This window comes from Crotalus tigris, unplaced genomic scaffold (assembly GCF_016545835.1).
Source record: "Crotalus tigris isolate CLP2741 ecotype Arizona unplaced genomic scaffold, ASM1654583v1 scf7180000018172.2679963, whole genome shotgun sequence".
Classification (NCBI taxonomy): domain Eukaryota; kingdom Metazoa; phylum Chordata; class Lepidosauria; order Squamata; family Viperidae; genus Crotalus; species Crotalus tigris.
This window is the reverse complement of record NW_024096864.1, coordinates 1,063,742-1,079,427: the sequence shown is the minus strand read 5'-3', so window position 1 is coordinate 1,079,427 and position 15,686 is coordinate 1,063,742. Positions and strand designations below refer to the sequence as shown.

The 15,686-nt window shown below is 41.5% G+C and overlaps 1 protein-coding gene across 1 annotated transcript in view; it reads right to left on the bottom strand.

Annotated features, from left to right (window-relative positions):
* Window positions 1-5,360: 5,360 nt before the first annotated feature.
* The window catches only part of SMARCA1 (SWI/SNF related, matrix associated, actin dependent regulator of chromatin, subfamily a, member 1), a 45,125-nt gene continuing 34,799 nt past the window's right edge, over window positions 5,361-15,686 (bottom strand). Inside the window, exons 23-24 of the mRNA XM_039348745.1 lie at window positions 9,471-9,581; window positions 5,361-5,878 (exon numbers count right to left, since the gene is read on the bottom strand). Coding sequence (XP_039204679.1) covers window positions 5,807-5,878; window positions 9,471-9,581 — 183 coding nt within the window. The 3' untranslated portion in view covers window positions 5,361-5,806. The remainder of the gene's footprint in view (window positions 5,879-9,470; window positions 9,582-15,686) is intronic.

The following is a 15,686-nucleotide window of genomic DNA, read 5'->3' as shown; positions in this document are numbered from 1 at the left end:
GATTTTTAAGAGAAAGATAAAGTTTACTCCGCAATTGTTTTTGTTGGGTATTATTGTAGATTTTGATGTTAAAGATACTAATTTGATGTTGAACCTTATAACAGCTGCAAGACTATTGGTGGGGCAATATTGGAAGAAAAACTTTGGAAGAATGGATACTTAAAGTTTCTAATTTAGCAGAAATGGCGAAAATCTCCGCCTATTTGAAGGATCAATCACAAGAAAAAATATATTATGGTTTGGAGAAGATGGATTGATTACATTCAGAAGAAATATGAGATTGAAAAGTATTATCTTGCTTTTGAGCAGATTTTAGATAATTATTAATAGTTTTAATTATCTTATTATTTTTGATTTAATTTGTTAATATTTGTTTGGAGAAGGAGTTAAAGCGTGTTATGGTTTTGATTGATAGTATAGTTGGTTTATGTTAGTTAGATTATGTTTGTTTATTTTATTTTTTATCCTGTAATCAACTCTGGGAAATGGGGGAGGGGGGAAGGAGTGGGGGGGTTGTATTGTAATAAATTTATAAAACTTTTAAATAAAAAAAAGAAGCTTCTTGGATGAGAAGCGAAACGTCTTCAAGGGAAAAAAAAAAGTCCAGTTGCCTTTTGAAAAAGCACCTTTGGGGACAACCATGGCCTGGATGAATGAGAGTCTCCATAGATATAAGTCTTGGCAATTTTTACGCTTGTAGACACTAACTGTCTGGCTGGGGAACTCTGGGAGCTGTAGTCCACAAGTTTTAAAATGGCCAAGGTTGGACCCCCTGATTTAAGGAATCAGAAATCCATTTTCAACTTTGTCCTTTCTTGAGCCCTGGATAAAAGCAAGATACAACATTGTTGTTATTGTTCCTGTATGTGAATAAATAATTCACAAGCTGAATACCCAACGTTCTTCTTTGCTTCTTTATGTCAAGAAGGAGCTTTGCAATAAAGGGGCAGATGATGAAAGCTATCTTAACTGACAGATGCCATTCAACTCACCAGAGTCAAATGTTTGCAAATGTGCAAATGAAGAAAAATGTCTATGGATACAAAAATAAATAAAAATATACCCCAAAAAACCCAGCTTGCTGCTTACCAATATTGTAATTTACTAAGTTGCTGACTTTACTATCAGGGGCTAGTCCTTTCATTTGATTGACAGCTAATTAAAATTTGACTAGATTAAAACTTCTGAAGGACTCGCACTTGCATTCAAGGCACTATTCAGCAAACACAAAGGCCAAATGTTAAAACCATCTAAAACGTAAGCGCACAGAATTTATTTAAGTCCTGGAAATTGCCTGGAATATTAAAAATCCAAGAGCAAATATATTTTGCATGCAAAACTCAAGTCGCTTCAAAATTTGCCATAAAAAATTGAAAACCTGGGCATTAAACAATATTCCTGCTCTGGATTTTTTTCTCTTTAAAAAGCACAGTTCAAATGCCAGATTGCAAAAGCGCTGTCATTATTTTATGTAAATGTTTTAATACAATATCTTCCACAACAATAATCATTTTCAGTGTCCATTGAAAGTGGAAACACTGCTATTCATGCAAGGATTTTTGGAATAAACAGAATTTGACTTGCAGCAGGAGTTAATTTTCCTTTCTCTGTCTGGGTAAATATTCTCCCCCATCCCTCCCACTCATATAAAAGAAAGTTACAATTTCTGTGAAATCTACAAAAAGAATTTTGCGTTGAACTAAACTCTTGGGTCTCAGAAGCTCAAATCTGACCAGTTCCAGGCTTCCATGCTTAAGTAGTGGCAGCACAATGTTTTCGTGAACATGTATCCAGTTGTGGTACACTACTGGTAGTCGACTTACAACAGTTCGTTGAGTGCCAAAAGTTACAACAGCATTGAAAATGTGATTTCCCCCCCACACACACACACACTTATGACTGTTGCAAGCATCCTGATGGTTACATGATCGAAATTGCTTGGCAACTAGTTCATATTTATGACGGTTGCAGTGTCCCGGGGCTATATGGTTTTAGCAATCTTTTGACAAGCAAAGTCAATGGAGAAATCAGATTCACTTAACAGCCACGTTACTAACTTAACAACGGCAGTGATTCGCCTGACAGCTGTGGTAAGAAAAATTGCGCAACAGGGCAAAACTCACCATCGTTTAGGAACAGAAATTTCTGTGCTCAATTGTGGCTGTAAGCAGAGGATTACCCGCACAGAACTTTGACAGCATAATTAAACACCGGTGCAACTCAGAGACCAAAATTAAATGCAATACTCAGCTGATGTCTTACTGTGACTCAGATACATCCTATCTCTAAGCATGTTCTTGTTATAACAACAACAAACAACTTTATTGTCACTTTGAATGTACACCAACAGGCATACATCAAAATGAAATTTCGTTGCATACAGCTCTCCAAGGGCCACCACCTCCGATATACACTCCTTGTTCGTGGCCAGCTCAAGTTTCAGATCGATCATTTTAATCTCTAGGGAGCGAACAATGGCAATCAGGATGGAAACGGAGCTCCGTGTGGATTAGCCCTCAAATTAGCTTGTATTCCTGCACGACAACCACACCTCCTTTCCTTTTTCTGATCCTGACTCTTCCACCTTTTCCTTAAAGAGGCCTTGCTTCTTTTCGCCCCTGGAGCACGCTGCTGTCACCAACTCCTCCAAAAGCCTCTCTCCCATCCTCTGGGCCTGGCGACAGCCTCATCCAGTTCCTTCGCTCCATAAGCCCTGGGACCTCTCCTCCTTTGGAAACAGCCCTGATTTGCAATGCTGCTGGCAGAACAAATTCAAACAGCGCCAACGACTTAACGGTCTCCCCAACAGTTCCGAAACAGCTAGAAACTCACCATGCCAGCAAAGATTGTCGGTTATATGTTACCTTAGTTCCACCACATTGCTCAAACATTATCAATTCAGTATTAAAACTCTGAAAGTGTCCTGTGGTCCTCCCAAATACCAGTCTGGTTTACTGCTTTATTTAATCCATTCTTTGCACTTGGACAAAGAGCTGCCTCCCATCGTTAGAGCCTTGATCTAATAGAGAGCCCTAAAAACCTCATAGGAAGTCAAATCTTGCAGCTACGTGGTAACTGTATCGCTTCCCTCCAGGTTGGATGGCTCCTTATTAATTTGTTGGTACCGTTAAGTTCATCTTTCAGAGGAACAAAAGACGAAGCTTGTATGTGGCATTTACACCAAAGCAAGGAATAATGGGGAACCACAGTCCGAGAGTCCTCCTCAGCTGGCCTCTGTATTTCACCAATGATCAGAAAGATAAAAGAGCTTGGGGCTTCAAAGCAACACAAAGAGTTACCTTGGGCACCTTCTCCTCACTTTGTCTTGCAACACAGCTCGTGTTTAGAGCTTGTGAAGTTCAGGTACGATAAACGTTGGGCTGGCTTTTGTGTTGCAATTATCGAAATGTTAAACCAAAAGGCCGGGCTAGCAAACTGGGGTGCCTTTGAATGGCTCCTGTCTTCATTTAAACACTTCAAACTTTGTTCTCTGCAACAGCCTTTGGCTGCTGATGGTTTCACTTGCTTTCCCAAACCCACGCACTTTCAACTTGGGAGTATGTCTATGGAGATTCTCAGTCATCCAGGTCAGGTTGGCCCAAAGGTGCTTTTTCAAACTGCAACTGGACTTTGTTTTTTTTTTTAAGACATTTCAGTTCTCATCCAGGAAGCTTCTTCGTTTCTGAAGGCATGAAAGTCCAGTTGCCTATTGAAAAAGCATCTTTCTTTCAACTTGGCAGAGGTTAAAGAAGTGAAGCCCAACCTTTTGGGCTCACCATGTCAGAAATTTGGAAAATGCCTAATATGATTCTGCTGGCATTTCACACACACACACACACACACACACACACACACACACACACAGAGAGAGAGAGAGAGAGAGAGAGAGAGAGAGAGAGAGAGAGAGAGAGAGAGAGAAGGGGAGAGAGAGAGACAGACAGGCAGAGACAGACAGAGAGATGGAGAGAGAGAGGGAGAGAGGGAGAGGGAGGGAGAGAGAGACAGAGACAAAGAGAGACAGAGACAGAGAGAGAGAGACAGAGACAGACACACACACACAGAGAGAGGGGGAGGGAGGGAGGGAGGGAGACAGAGGGAGAGAGACAGAGAGACAAAGAGAGACAGAGAGACACAGAGACAGAGAGAAACAAAGACAGAGACAGAGAGAAAGAGAGACAGAGACAGAGAGACACATAGAGAGAGAGACAGAGAGAGAGAGAGGGAGGGACAGAGAGAGACAGAGACAGAAAGACAGATAGAGAGAGACAGAGACAGACAGACAGAGAGACAGACAGAGACAGAGACAGAGAGAGACAGACACAAAGAGACAGAGAGACACAAAGAGAGACAGACAGACAGAGACAGAGACACAGAGAGAGAAAGAGAGACACACAGAGACACAGAAAGACAAAGACAGAGACACACACAGAGAGAGAGGGAGAGAGGGAGAGAGAGACAGAGAGACAGAGAGACACACAGAGACAGAGAGACAAAGACAGAGACAGAAAGAGTGACAGAGACAGAGAGACACATAGAGAGACAGATAGAGAGAGAAAGAGAGGGAGGGAGGGAGAGAGACAGAGAGGGAGAGAAAGACACAGAGAGAGAGAGAGACACAGAGAGAGACAGAGAGACAGAGAGAGACAGAGACAGAGAGACAGACACAAAGAGACAGAGAGACACAAAGAGAGACAGAGAGACAGAGACACAGAGAAAGACAGAGACACACAGAAACAGAGAGAGACAAAGACAGAGACAAAGAGAGACAGAGACAGAGAGACATAGACAGACCGAGAGAGACAGAGACAGACAGAGACACACACAGAGAGAGAAAGAGAGAGAGAGAGAGAGAGACAGAGAGAGACAAAGAAAGAGAGAGAGTCCAGTTGCCTATTGAAAAAGCAACTTTGTTTTAACTTAGCAGAGGTTAAAGAAGTGAGGAAGAGGAAGAAGAAGAAAAAGGTGCTTCCTGTTCCAAGAAGATTCCACACCTCTGATTCAGGTGACCCTGAAGTCACAGATAAAACCCCAACGGCTCTCAGACATTTTTGACTGCAAAGAAAACACAATCTTTCCATCCCTCCACCACCATCCTGACAGAACCCATCATTCCCCCCACAACCACCAACTAATTTCAACTGTCAATAACTGTCTTTCCATCTCCCACACCATCCAATACAAAATGGATGAAGCTTCCAGGATAGGAAGCGAAAGCTCTTCTTCTCCCTCCAAAAAATCAGTCCAGTTGCCTTTTCAAAAATAAAAACTACTTTTGATATACTTGCAGACAATTCTGTAAACGCTTTTTAAAAAATATCAAAGGTTGCAGCTGAAAAAGTATTGAAAACGAGCAAACAATGTTAAATGTGTCTTTTAACCTCGGGCTATTTTAATTCCATTTAGTTCTCCACAATTATATAAAGTAAGCAAACAATAATACAACTACAGAATCAATGGGGGTTTTTTTTTCCTTCGTTTGCGTGAAAGCAGCAGTGTATAAAACGTGAAAACTAAAAAAAAAAAAAAAAACAACACTCAGCACAATCTTTAGAGGAACAAGGACCGAGTAAATTTTGCTGAAGACAAGGGAAATATCACCAAGTACAAGTGCACAAAAATATTGGAATGCATAAAACATGAAGCTACTCAATAGGTAAAAGGAAGGCGTTGTAAAAAATATAGGTTTGCAAAAATTAAAACCATGAGGAATTGAGGGGGGCAGGACTAAGAATACACAGAGAGCATCAAAAACATGGGTTAGAGAGGGGAAAAAAATTTTTTTGCAGTTGGATACTATTTCTCAGTTTTACGTCTTTGCTTTCTTGGCTTCTTTCTTTCCAGAGTTTTCTGCAGCAGATTCGGCTTTTCTTTTTTGAGACTAAAGGGGGAAAAAAAAGAAAAAAGAAAATGTCATTTTCATTACTCACACAGTATTTTAGAAAGGTAATGAAATTGAATAAGCCATTATGTTGCCAGCTGAAGGTAACAAAGGACCGTCACTAGCTTTCATCCATCCATCCATACACATTTCGACCCGAAAGATGAACAAACAGAGCCTTTGAAAAGACACACAGTGCTGAGAGAAAATCTGCAAACCTTTTAAAACTACGTGGAATCCTGCAAAACTGTCTGTGACCTCCAGTGTGATTAGAACTTCCAAATAAACTCTACTAATACACGGTGATTCGAGTTAAACAGACACCACCTGAAACACAGACTGGTATGGCATGTTTTTATTAAACTCGTTAATCAAATTCAATGACTTTGCTGGAAAAAAAAACTGAGAACATCCTACCCAAAAAAAAAAAAAAAAATCAGCTTTTTGAAAGGGGGAAGCTGAGTCAGATGTTCCAATCAATTAAACAATAACCCTGCCTGGCTTTGAAGGGCTGTAAAACGCACAACACTGGTTGCCACGACTGGAGGCTGCCTTTCATAACAGAGGCACAGTATGTGAATCATGCTATCAGGCCCAGTAGGTAGACTAACCAGAAGATCAACTCCACAGGAAGGCTAAAATGTCTTTTATTGAGATTGGCCATTAAGAACAGCACCTTAGAGCCCTGGTGATGCAGTGGTTAAGAGTGCAGTATTGCAGGCTAAGTCTGCCAACTGCCTGGAGTTCGATCCTGACCGGCTCAAGGTTGACTCCGCCTTCCATCCTTCCGAGGTTGGTAAAACGAGGACCCAGATTGTTGGGGGCAAGAGGCTGAATCTATAAACTGCTTAGAGAGGGCTGTAAAGCACTGTGAAGCGGTGTATAAGTCTAAGTGCTATTGCTAAATAAGAGCCATAGTAGCGCAGTGGTTAGAATGCAGTATTGCAGGCTAACTCTGCCCACAGCCAGCAGTCCGATACTGACAAGCTGAAAGTTGACTCAGCCTTCCATCCTTCTGAGGATCCAGATTGTTGGTGGGAGTATGCTGACTCTGTAAACCGCTTGTTGTTGTTGTTAGTTGTAAAGTCATGTCCGACCCATCGCAACCCCATGGACAATGTTCCTCCAGGCCTTTCTGTCCTCTACCATCTTCTGGAGTCCATTTTAGCACACGCCTCCTGCTTCAGTGACTCCATCCAGCCACCTCATTCTCTGTCGTCCGTAAACTGCTTAGAGAGGGCTATAAAGCTCTATGAAGCGGTATATCAGTCTGTGTTATAGTGCTATCTTGCACGTCTGATTGTGTTGAACCTCACCCTTATTTATACTGCAGTGGTTTAGAGAAAGGTGGGTCTGTCAATCATTTCTGAATGTTATCTCCTTGCTCTGGGACTTTTAAAAAAAATGTTTCAGCCTCCTTTTGCCTAGGGAACAGTTCCTGCTTATTTCCATCAAGATAGCCTTCCTTATTCTCTGTGTATGCCCTATCAAAAAACATTCTCTGTGGAACTCAGAAATCAGGGATACCAGTGAGCTGAGTGTAAGAACCTGTGGGATATGTAGCATGACCAAAAACCACTTGTAAACATGTAGCAGAATAGCTGAAACAGAAGAAATTGATTTATTTGGGAATGGCCAGCTCAAAGACCTCACCATAAATTAATTGAAAATGCTGAGGCAGATACTGAAAGTAACCATTCTGGGCAAGAAGCCCGCAAAATCAGCGAGATGAAGAAGCAATTCTGCAAAGAATAGGCAAAATATCTCCCAGCCCTTGTGCAGAATGGATCAATAGATACAGGAAGCTTGGAAGAAGACACTTCCTTTTCACAGAAGGTATCACCAGTACTAAATCTAAAGCCACATATGATTGAGGGCTGGAGACTAAAAGATAAGAACAGTTGCAGTAATTGGATATGGAGAAAAGAAGGATTGGGGTGACTTGGTAGCAGGATTGGGGTGACATGGTAGCAGTGTTTCAATATTTGAGGGGCTGCCACAAAGAAGAGAGGGTCAACTTATTCTCCAAAGAAGAGAGGGTCAACTTATTCTCCTTGATTAGTTTCCACCCGTTGCTTCTTGTCCTACAGGACAAGAAGCAACGGGTGGAAACTAATCAAGGAGAGAAACAACCTAGAATTAAGGTGAAACTTCCTGATAGTGAGAACAATCAACCAGTGGAACGGCTTATATTGCGGGTGCTTCATCAATGGAGGGTGGGGGCTTTTAAGAAGAGACTGGACAGTCACTTGTCTGAAGTGGTATAGGGTCTCTTGCTTGAGCAGGCAATTGGACTAGGGGGTATAGGGAATTGTAACTAACTCTTAATTAACTAACATGCTTTTTCCCAACCAAAATGGTGAACAGTGCATTTGGGGTGATGTTTGTTTAACCAGAATCATTTTATCTACCCAATGAAGCTCTAAACACATTAATTTAAAAGTTTCAAATTCATTCCCCAATACAACTCATCATATTTTTAACCAGTACATCCCATGCAAACTATCCAAGAAACGTAACTCATAAAACCCCTCAGAGCCCGGGACCTCCCATCCCTTAGAGCAGTGGTTCTCAACCTTTTTAATGCCACGACCCCCCAACCGGTCATAAGTCGAGGACTACTCAACCGGTCGTCAGTTGAGGACTACTCAACTGGTGCAGCACCATTTGCAGACTGGGGCTTTTGGCGGGCTCAGCAGGGCAGAGACAGCTGGGCAATTCCTATTGGCTTTTGAAAGCCAATAGAATTAGACTCTATTCAAGAGAGTCCATTCTATTGGCTTTCAAAAGCCAATAGAATAAAAGGGAGTAGCACAGCTAAGGAAAAGGGGGGGAAAATGGCGGACTGCATTGTTTGGTGACCCCCGTGAAATGGTCGTTCGACCCCAAATGGGATCCCGACCCACAGGTTGAGAACCACTGCCTTAGAGATTCCTCGTTTAGAATAGACTAGAATTCTTTATTGGCCAAGTGGGATTGGACATACAAGGAATTTGTCTCCAGTGCATAAGCTCACACTGTACATATAAACAGCAAGTAATAGATCATTGATCATAAATCATACTTATTACTATCATTAATCATAAATTACAAAAGTTAAAAATTAAAGTACATTTGGTGAGATTCCTCCTTTATGAATTCTTGCTCAATTTTCCCCTAGGAAAACAAATTGAGTTTAAGATACTAATATTTGCAACTAGCAGAAGAGTAAAGATGCAATGGGTTTGCACATTATTTCAGGACTCCCTCAACACCCACCACTGGAAAAGACAGAACCTGCAATTAATATTTGGAAAGCCAACTTTAAAATTAAAAAAAAAGACCTTAGGGATTGTTTTATTCCCCCCCCCCTTCTTTTATTGTAGAAGTATGGATATATATTTTTATCCGCTTGCAAGATTTTCCCCTATTGGCCAATATGGTTTCTGAGTTGTTATTGAGTTATACTGGTTTATGTTTTTTGACTGAATCTGAACGTTTCCATTTATTTTTCTTTCTGTTTCAAAGCTTCTTCTGAATTCACCAAAGGAAATGGGGTGCGTTTTAAATGTAAAAAAATAAATAATGTGATGAGTAGATATTCATTCATTACCACTGGTGTCTTGGTTCCCCGCTTCTTCTTTTCGGCTTTCTCTTTTTCCTCAATTTCCATATTTTCCTTTTCAATGAGTGATATGAGCGTATTACACCGTCTCTGGAGTTCCTGTGTAAGATCAAAAGGAAATATCAAGTTCTGCAGCAGTTTAAACCAAAGGAAGCTGAGCAGAAACGTTAAAAGGCGTCCAGGCTAGAAGGCGCAGATAATTCATGCATATTGAAAGGCTGAAACGAAGCCAAGAAATCTTATTAAAATGTGCTTCATGCTGGCAACGTAGCATTTATGTTTGTTGACTTTAGCAGTAGGACGCATTCTAAAGTAGTTATAATCCAAAGGATTGAAGAGGAGGTAGGCCAAAACTCTCATTATGCCCTATGAGATTGTACAATAACTACTTTAAGGATATAGCTGAACTGTACTTTTAATCCAATTCCAGAAAGGCCCCCGTGTGTGAATATGACACCTCTATATAAGACCACTATTCCCTGGGATCATGCTGCAGTTCCAAAAGGCAGCCATTAAGACTCCAGGAAAAGATACAGCTGCAAACAGAATCCAAACCACTGAGCAATCCTTTAGGACAGAAGTCCCCAACCCCCGCTCTGTGGACCAGTACTGGGCCGCGGCATGCCAGCAACCAGTCCGCACAAATAAGCAAAGACCCATCTGCGTGATACAGGCAGCACACAAAACCACGCACTTTCTGGTCCGTGGAAAAACCTTTCTCCATGCAACTGGTCCCTGGTGCCCAAAAGGTTGGAGACCTCTGCTTTAGGGTAGACATTGCCAGATTGACTTTCTGGAAACAGCTGGCCGCTTTAGATAACCAGAATTCTGCAGCTTTCTACTTTGGCTCTATCAAGCTACTTCAGAGAACAACTTCATCTAAGGCAGTGGTTCTCAACCTGTGGGTCGGGACCTCATTTGGGGTCGAACGACCATTTCACGGGGGTCGCCAAGCAAGGCTGTCTGCCATTTTTCCCCCTTTTCTTTGGCCACGCCCCTGGCACCCGGTGATGTATAAGTGGTTGGGGGTCACCACAACATGGGGAACTGTATTATGGGGTCGCGGCATTAAAAAGGTTGAGAACCACTGATCTAAGGTATGTCTGGTGAGATGTGCTTTGTCAGGTACACATTTTCTCCCAGAAAATTTCTTTGCCTTTCTTACGCTGCCCTGTTTCGCTTTTCAATTTGATTCTTAATAGAACTGTACATTCCTGAACACCATAAATAGCAAAGAATCATAAATCAAGCAAAGAATTATCTGTTTATTTTATTCTCCGTCGCACCTAAAGGCAGGACAGGTTGCTGCTCATCAGAGGCAGATCCAATCTCGAAATTAAGGAGGAATTTCGTGACAGTGAGATCAATCAACCAAGGGGACAGCTTGCCCCCCAGAGTTGTGGGTGCTACATCACTGGAGGTTTCCAAGAAAAGATTGGACAACCATTTGTCCAGGATAGCAGGGAGTTGTAACATAAGATCTCCAGGATCCCTTCCAGCCCTGTGCTTGTACGATTCTGAAAGAATTCTCTAAATTGGGTAGCATAGGCATAATTCTTAAAACTATGCACTTGAACCAGGCCTTGGTAAGAGAGAAAGACCCCTCACTCCCCCCCCCATGATATGGGTACCACAGAAACCACAACTCCTGTTCTTCTGTATTTCCAGTTCCACAGGAATATTCGCCATCAGTTGATTATTGCTCTTTATTTAAATTTGCATGTCACTCTGATCATTTTAATCTGCACGACTGTTAAACAATCGAGACAAATTCATTTCTTATCATGTGTAAGCTTCGCCCCCAAATTGTTGCCAATTAGTTCCTTGTCTTTAGAGCAGTGCTTCTCAACGTTTGTGTGACGGGGACCCCGTCACACAAACGTTCCGCGCATGCGCGGCACCGCGCGCATGGGGGCGGGCCCCATGTGCGGCGTGCGTGCGCGGCGGCGCCCCATGTGCGGCGTGCGTGCGCGGCGGCGCCCCATGCACGATGCGCATGCATGACGGCGCCCCATGCGTGGCACGCGTGCGCGGGCTGCCCATGCGTGATGTGCATGCGCGACACCGCCATGTGCGGCGCGCATGCGGGCGCCACGGAAAATGGCGGATCGCCACCTTTGGCGACCCCCGAAAAATGGTCGGTCAACCCCAAATGGGGTCGCGACCCATAGGTTGAGAACCGCTGCTTTAGAGGATAGTTTTGTGCTGCTGGTTTTATTCAATGCACTTTTACTGGTCAGTGAGCAAAATAAAGTTTCTGTCCATTAGACAGGAGTAGGCAACCTTGGCTCTTTTATGACTCGTGGACTTCAACTCCCAGAATTCCTGAGCCAGCCATGTTGAGGGGAAAGGGAGAGGTTTCCAAGCTGAGCCACGCTGGCTCAGGAATTCTGGGAGTTGAAGTCCACAAGTCATAAAAGAGCCAAGGTTGCCTACCCCTGGGCTAGCCCTTCACCTCATCTCTTTTGCCATCTTTTTATCCTTCCGTTTTACTGACTTGATTGTTATGAGCCACCCAGCCTTACTGAAGTTAAACAAATTCTTTATTATTATACATAGAGAAATATGAAGCTTCAGCTGCCAGTTTTTTCGCTGGTATGGGCCTTCATATGCATGAAGTTCTTTTCAAGAACTGTACCAATGTAGTGCATGTGTGGATCCAAGGCAGTATCAATTTGCAACTGACAGATGGAAATGCTGTCAAAAAATATTTTGAGATGTATTTTTGGTTGACCATTTCATATACTTCACAACCAGGAAAACCAGCAGCATTTTCTCCACTGAAACATCCCTTCCTAAACCTTACATGCACACAATAAAATTTCCTGTGCTGTCTGCTAATCAACCATTTTATATAGAGAAACAGATTGTGTTATTTAAAATATGTCTAAAATTTGGATACGTGAGCGCTATAAACACCGCTTGTGATTTTAACACCAAACACATCAATCTCATTATAAATCTTTTTCGGCTTGGAACACAGTCTCAATATGCTTAATTATGGTAGCAAATAATATTTCACTGAAGTGATGCTTTCATTTAAGGGCAACAAAAGCCATTCAAAAAATGAAATAACTACTCCTCTGTAGGACCCACAGAAAAAGACAAGACAGGAGAGGACAATCTTTATTGTCACGTTTTACTGGGAGCATACTAGCCCACATTATAAATGAAATTCTATTGCCTGCTCTCAAAAGAAAATATATATCTACCCATACAAATACATGACACACATACACATGCTATATACATACACACACACACATATATATACACATACATCAGAAAAATACATATACATACACACACACACACACATATTAATCACTGTCCATTTTGAATACATAGCAGAAAGAGGAAGCTTGAGAATTCACAAGGTTGATGCTACATGGAACAAAACCAAGACTAAATCTGGATGTTCTGCTTCGGATATCAAGAAGCCCCCTCCTCCCATAAGGTAACAAGGAAAACAGGTTGTAAAGAGGATATGTAACATCCCAGACAATCCTGCGGACCCTGCTCAAGTATCACTTATTTGCTATGTCCTGGATGGAAGGAAGTGAACTGCCAATAATCTTTTCTGCCATCCTCACCATTCTCAGCACCGTCTTCCTGTTTGAAGCATTGATGCTTCCAAACCAGACAGTGATGCCATATGACAGGATGCTCTCGATCGTCCCTCTGTAGAAAGTGGTCAGGACAGGGGAAGGAAGATGTGCTTTTCTCATGCACCACAGAAAATGCAGGCGCTGCTCTGCCCGCTTCACCAGTGTCTCACTGTTGAGCAACCAAGCCAGCCTACTCATTAGCTGCACACCCAGAAACCTGATGCTGCTAAACCACCTCCGCAGGTGAATCCTCAATACACAGAGATGTGTTAACAGATAATGGAGGGAAGGGGGTAAAAGTCACGGAACCGCCAGCTTTTCTGCCAAAACTACACTATCTAGCATTTAAGCTCTCTGTGAACAAGCCTCTACTAAGAGTTGTCAAATTTGGGGCTTGTATTTACTGTAAGATGAAGAAATGCAAATGCAAAAAGGATCAGTACAAATTATTGTCCGAAAATTAAATTCGGAATGAAACAAGACCAAGTGTGTTCAAAAACAGCTATTATTCTTCTCGTGGGGTGCCATTTTGACCAAAAAGGACACAAGAAAGAAAAACAATTTGATCCCTTTGAAAAACTACGACTGGAATGAAAACAGGCTTTTGGTCCCCAGATTCCCAAAGGGTTTCTGGCTTCTGAGTTTCTTCCAAATTTTTATATGCAACCCAAAAAAAATTCAACATATTTTTGACTATTTAAAAATGTTCCCTAGTTATGGAGGAACGCACAATAACAGGTGTTTTCCTTCCCACTCATTTAACACACTACATTGGGAATAGTTTCCTTGTTCAAATATGGCAATAGCAGGTGAGATTTTTGACTTCCTTATGTTGCAAACCAACCTCAAAACTCAAATCGTGAAATTGCAAATACCTTGAGTATCTTGGAAATATTCCAAGGCTGTATTGCAGAGATAAGTGTGAAACATCCTTACTCTGAACTTCTCTTTCATAATTTGAAGATTTTCCAAGAGCTCCTCATATTTCTACACCAACACAAGTAATGTTTGGCCGTGGAAACATAAGGGCAATGGAGACATTAGGATTTACTGGAAGTTATCGGTGCCATTTAGACCATCACTGTAATCCGAGTATTAGATCAATAAATATTGGCTGGTACGTCTGCCAAGCTACATCCCCTGCTTTGGAAAATGTGTTTATGGGAGACACTGAGCACAATATCAACTCTGCAAATTAGTGGAGAAACATGAGCCCTATTTTGTTGTAGCATCAATTGCAACTACTTTTCAAAAACCTGAATTTAGATATTATTTGTGACTATGTTACCTCTTCATGTGTATAAAGCAAACCAAGTGTTTTTTGTTTCCTTATTTGTTATTTCATTCTACCCCAGATTATAAAGGTCATATTCGCATCCCCAATAAGAATGGAGAGCCGTGCTTATTCACAAGGGCTCTTTATAATCACTGCTATGAGCTTTTAACTATTCAGTGAAACTTCTTGTTTGCCATATATTTTGACATTCAAATCATGTTGCACTAATAGATGCCTTAGATCTTTTGCTGCCAATATTCCATTTCTATAAGTAGTAACCTTAAGAGTTTGAAGGTTTCCAGGTTGCTTTCTAATTAAGTGTAGTTACTGCAACACAGCCATCATTTGGAGCAGAAGGCAGTACAGTAACAAAGTGCTGGTGTCACACATACTATCAGCATCTCTGTCAACTACTAAGACCTCTAAGAGTATGTCTGCGACTATTTTTCGGTCATAAAGAAATTGTCAAAATATGGAATCTCTACTATGAGAGACAGGAAAACTTTCCTGTATTCTGAAAGGACGAAACATTGTTTTTCATTTATAAAGACCATGAGGCATATAAGTTAATAATGAAGGAAAAATGAAGCAGCATTATCAACTAGCTCGGTACAGAATATATACACTAATAAACTTGGACTAATAGAAAAAAAATGTACATTGGGGACAGGCAAACATCATGCCTTGAAAAGAACAAATCTGCAAATCAGTAGGGCTTAGCGATCCCATCTCTATCGCTGTCACTAAGAAGAAAAGCAGCTACTAAAGCAGAGCATCTATTCTAAGGGTGAAGACTGGGAAAAAAGAAACAGGAGTCTTATAGAAGTGATCATGCCACTTATGGACTCATCCTGTGTAAGCTATGTGCTTGCAAGAAAATAAGACTTGCCGTTGAATTATATGGGTTTTCTGAAAAATACTTTTTCAAATGAAAGCTGAGCTGATGAGCTGCATGGAAGTAATTCAGCTAATTTATCCAGAACCACAGAGACACCTTGTGGCCATCAGGACATAATGAAGATCTTCTAAGCAAAATGCAGAAACACAAGAAGATTCAAGAACGAACCCAGTAAGCGAATAGAATCGATGACTGAATATAAAAAGAGACTCACTGGCTCACGTTAAGGATTCATCTGTTTTAGATGTTCACCACATTACCCTTCAGCTTCCCCTAAGAAGCCTGTAAGTAGAACATTTTCCACTCCATTGTCACTTTAGAGCAATTGGCATTCAGAGATTTATTGAGCCTGGAAGTCGCATTACTAATCACCACTGCTCCAGTACGAAAATAGCTCATGCAATCTTCTACAACGTGGCATC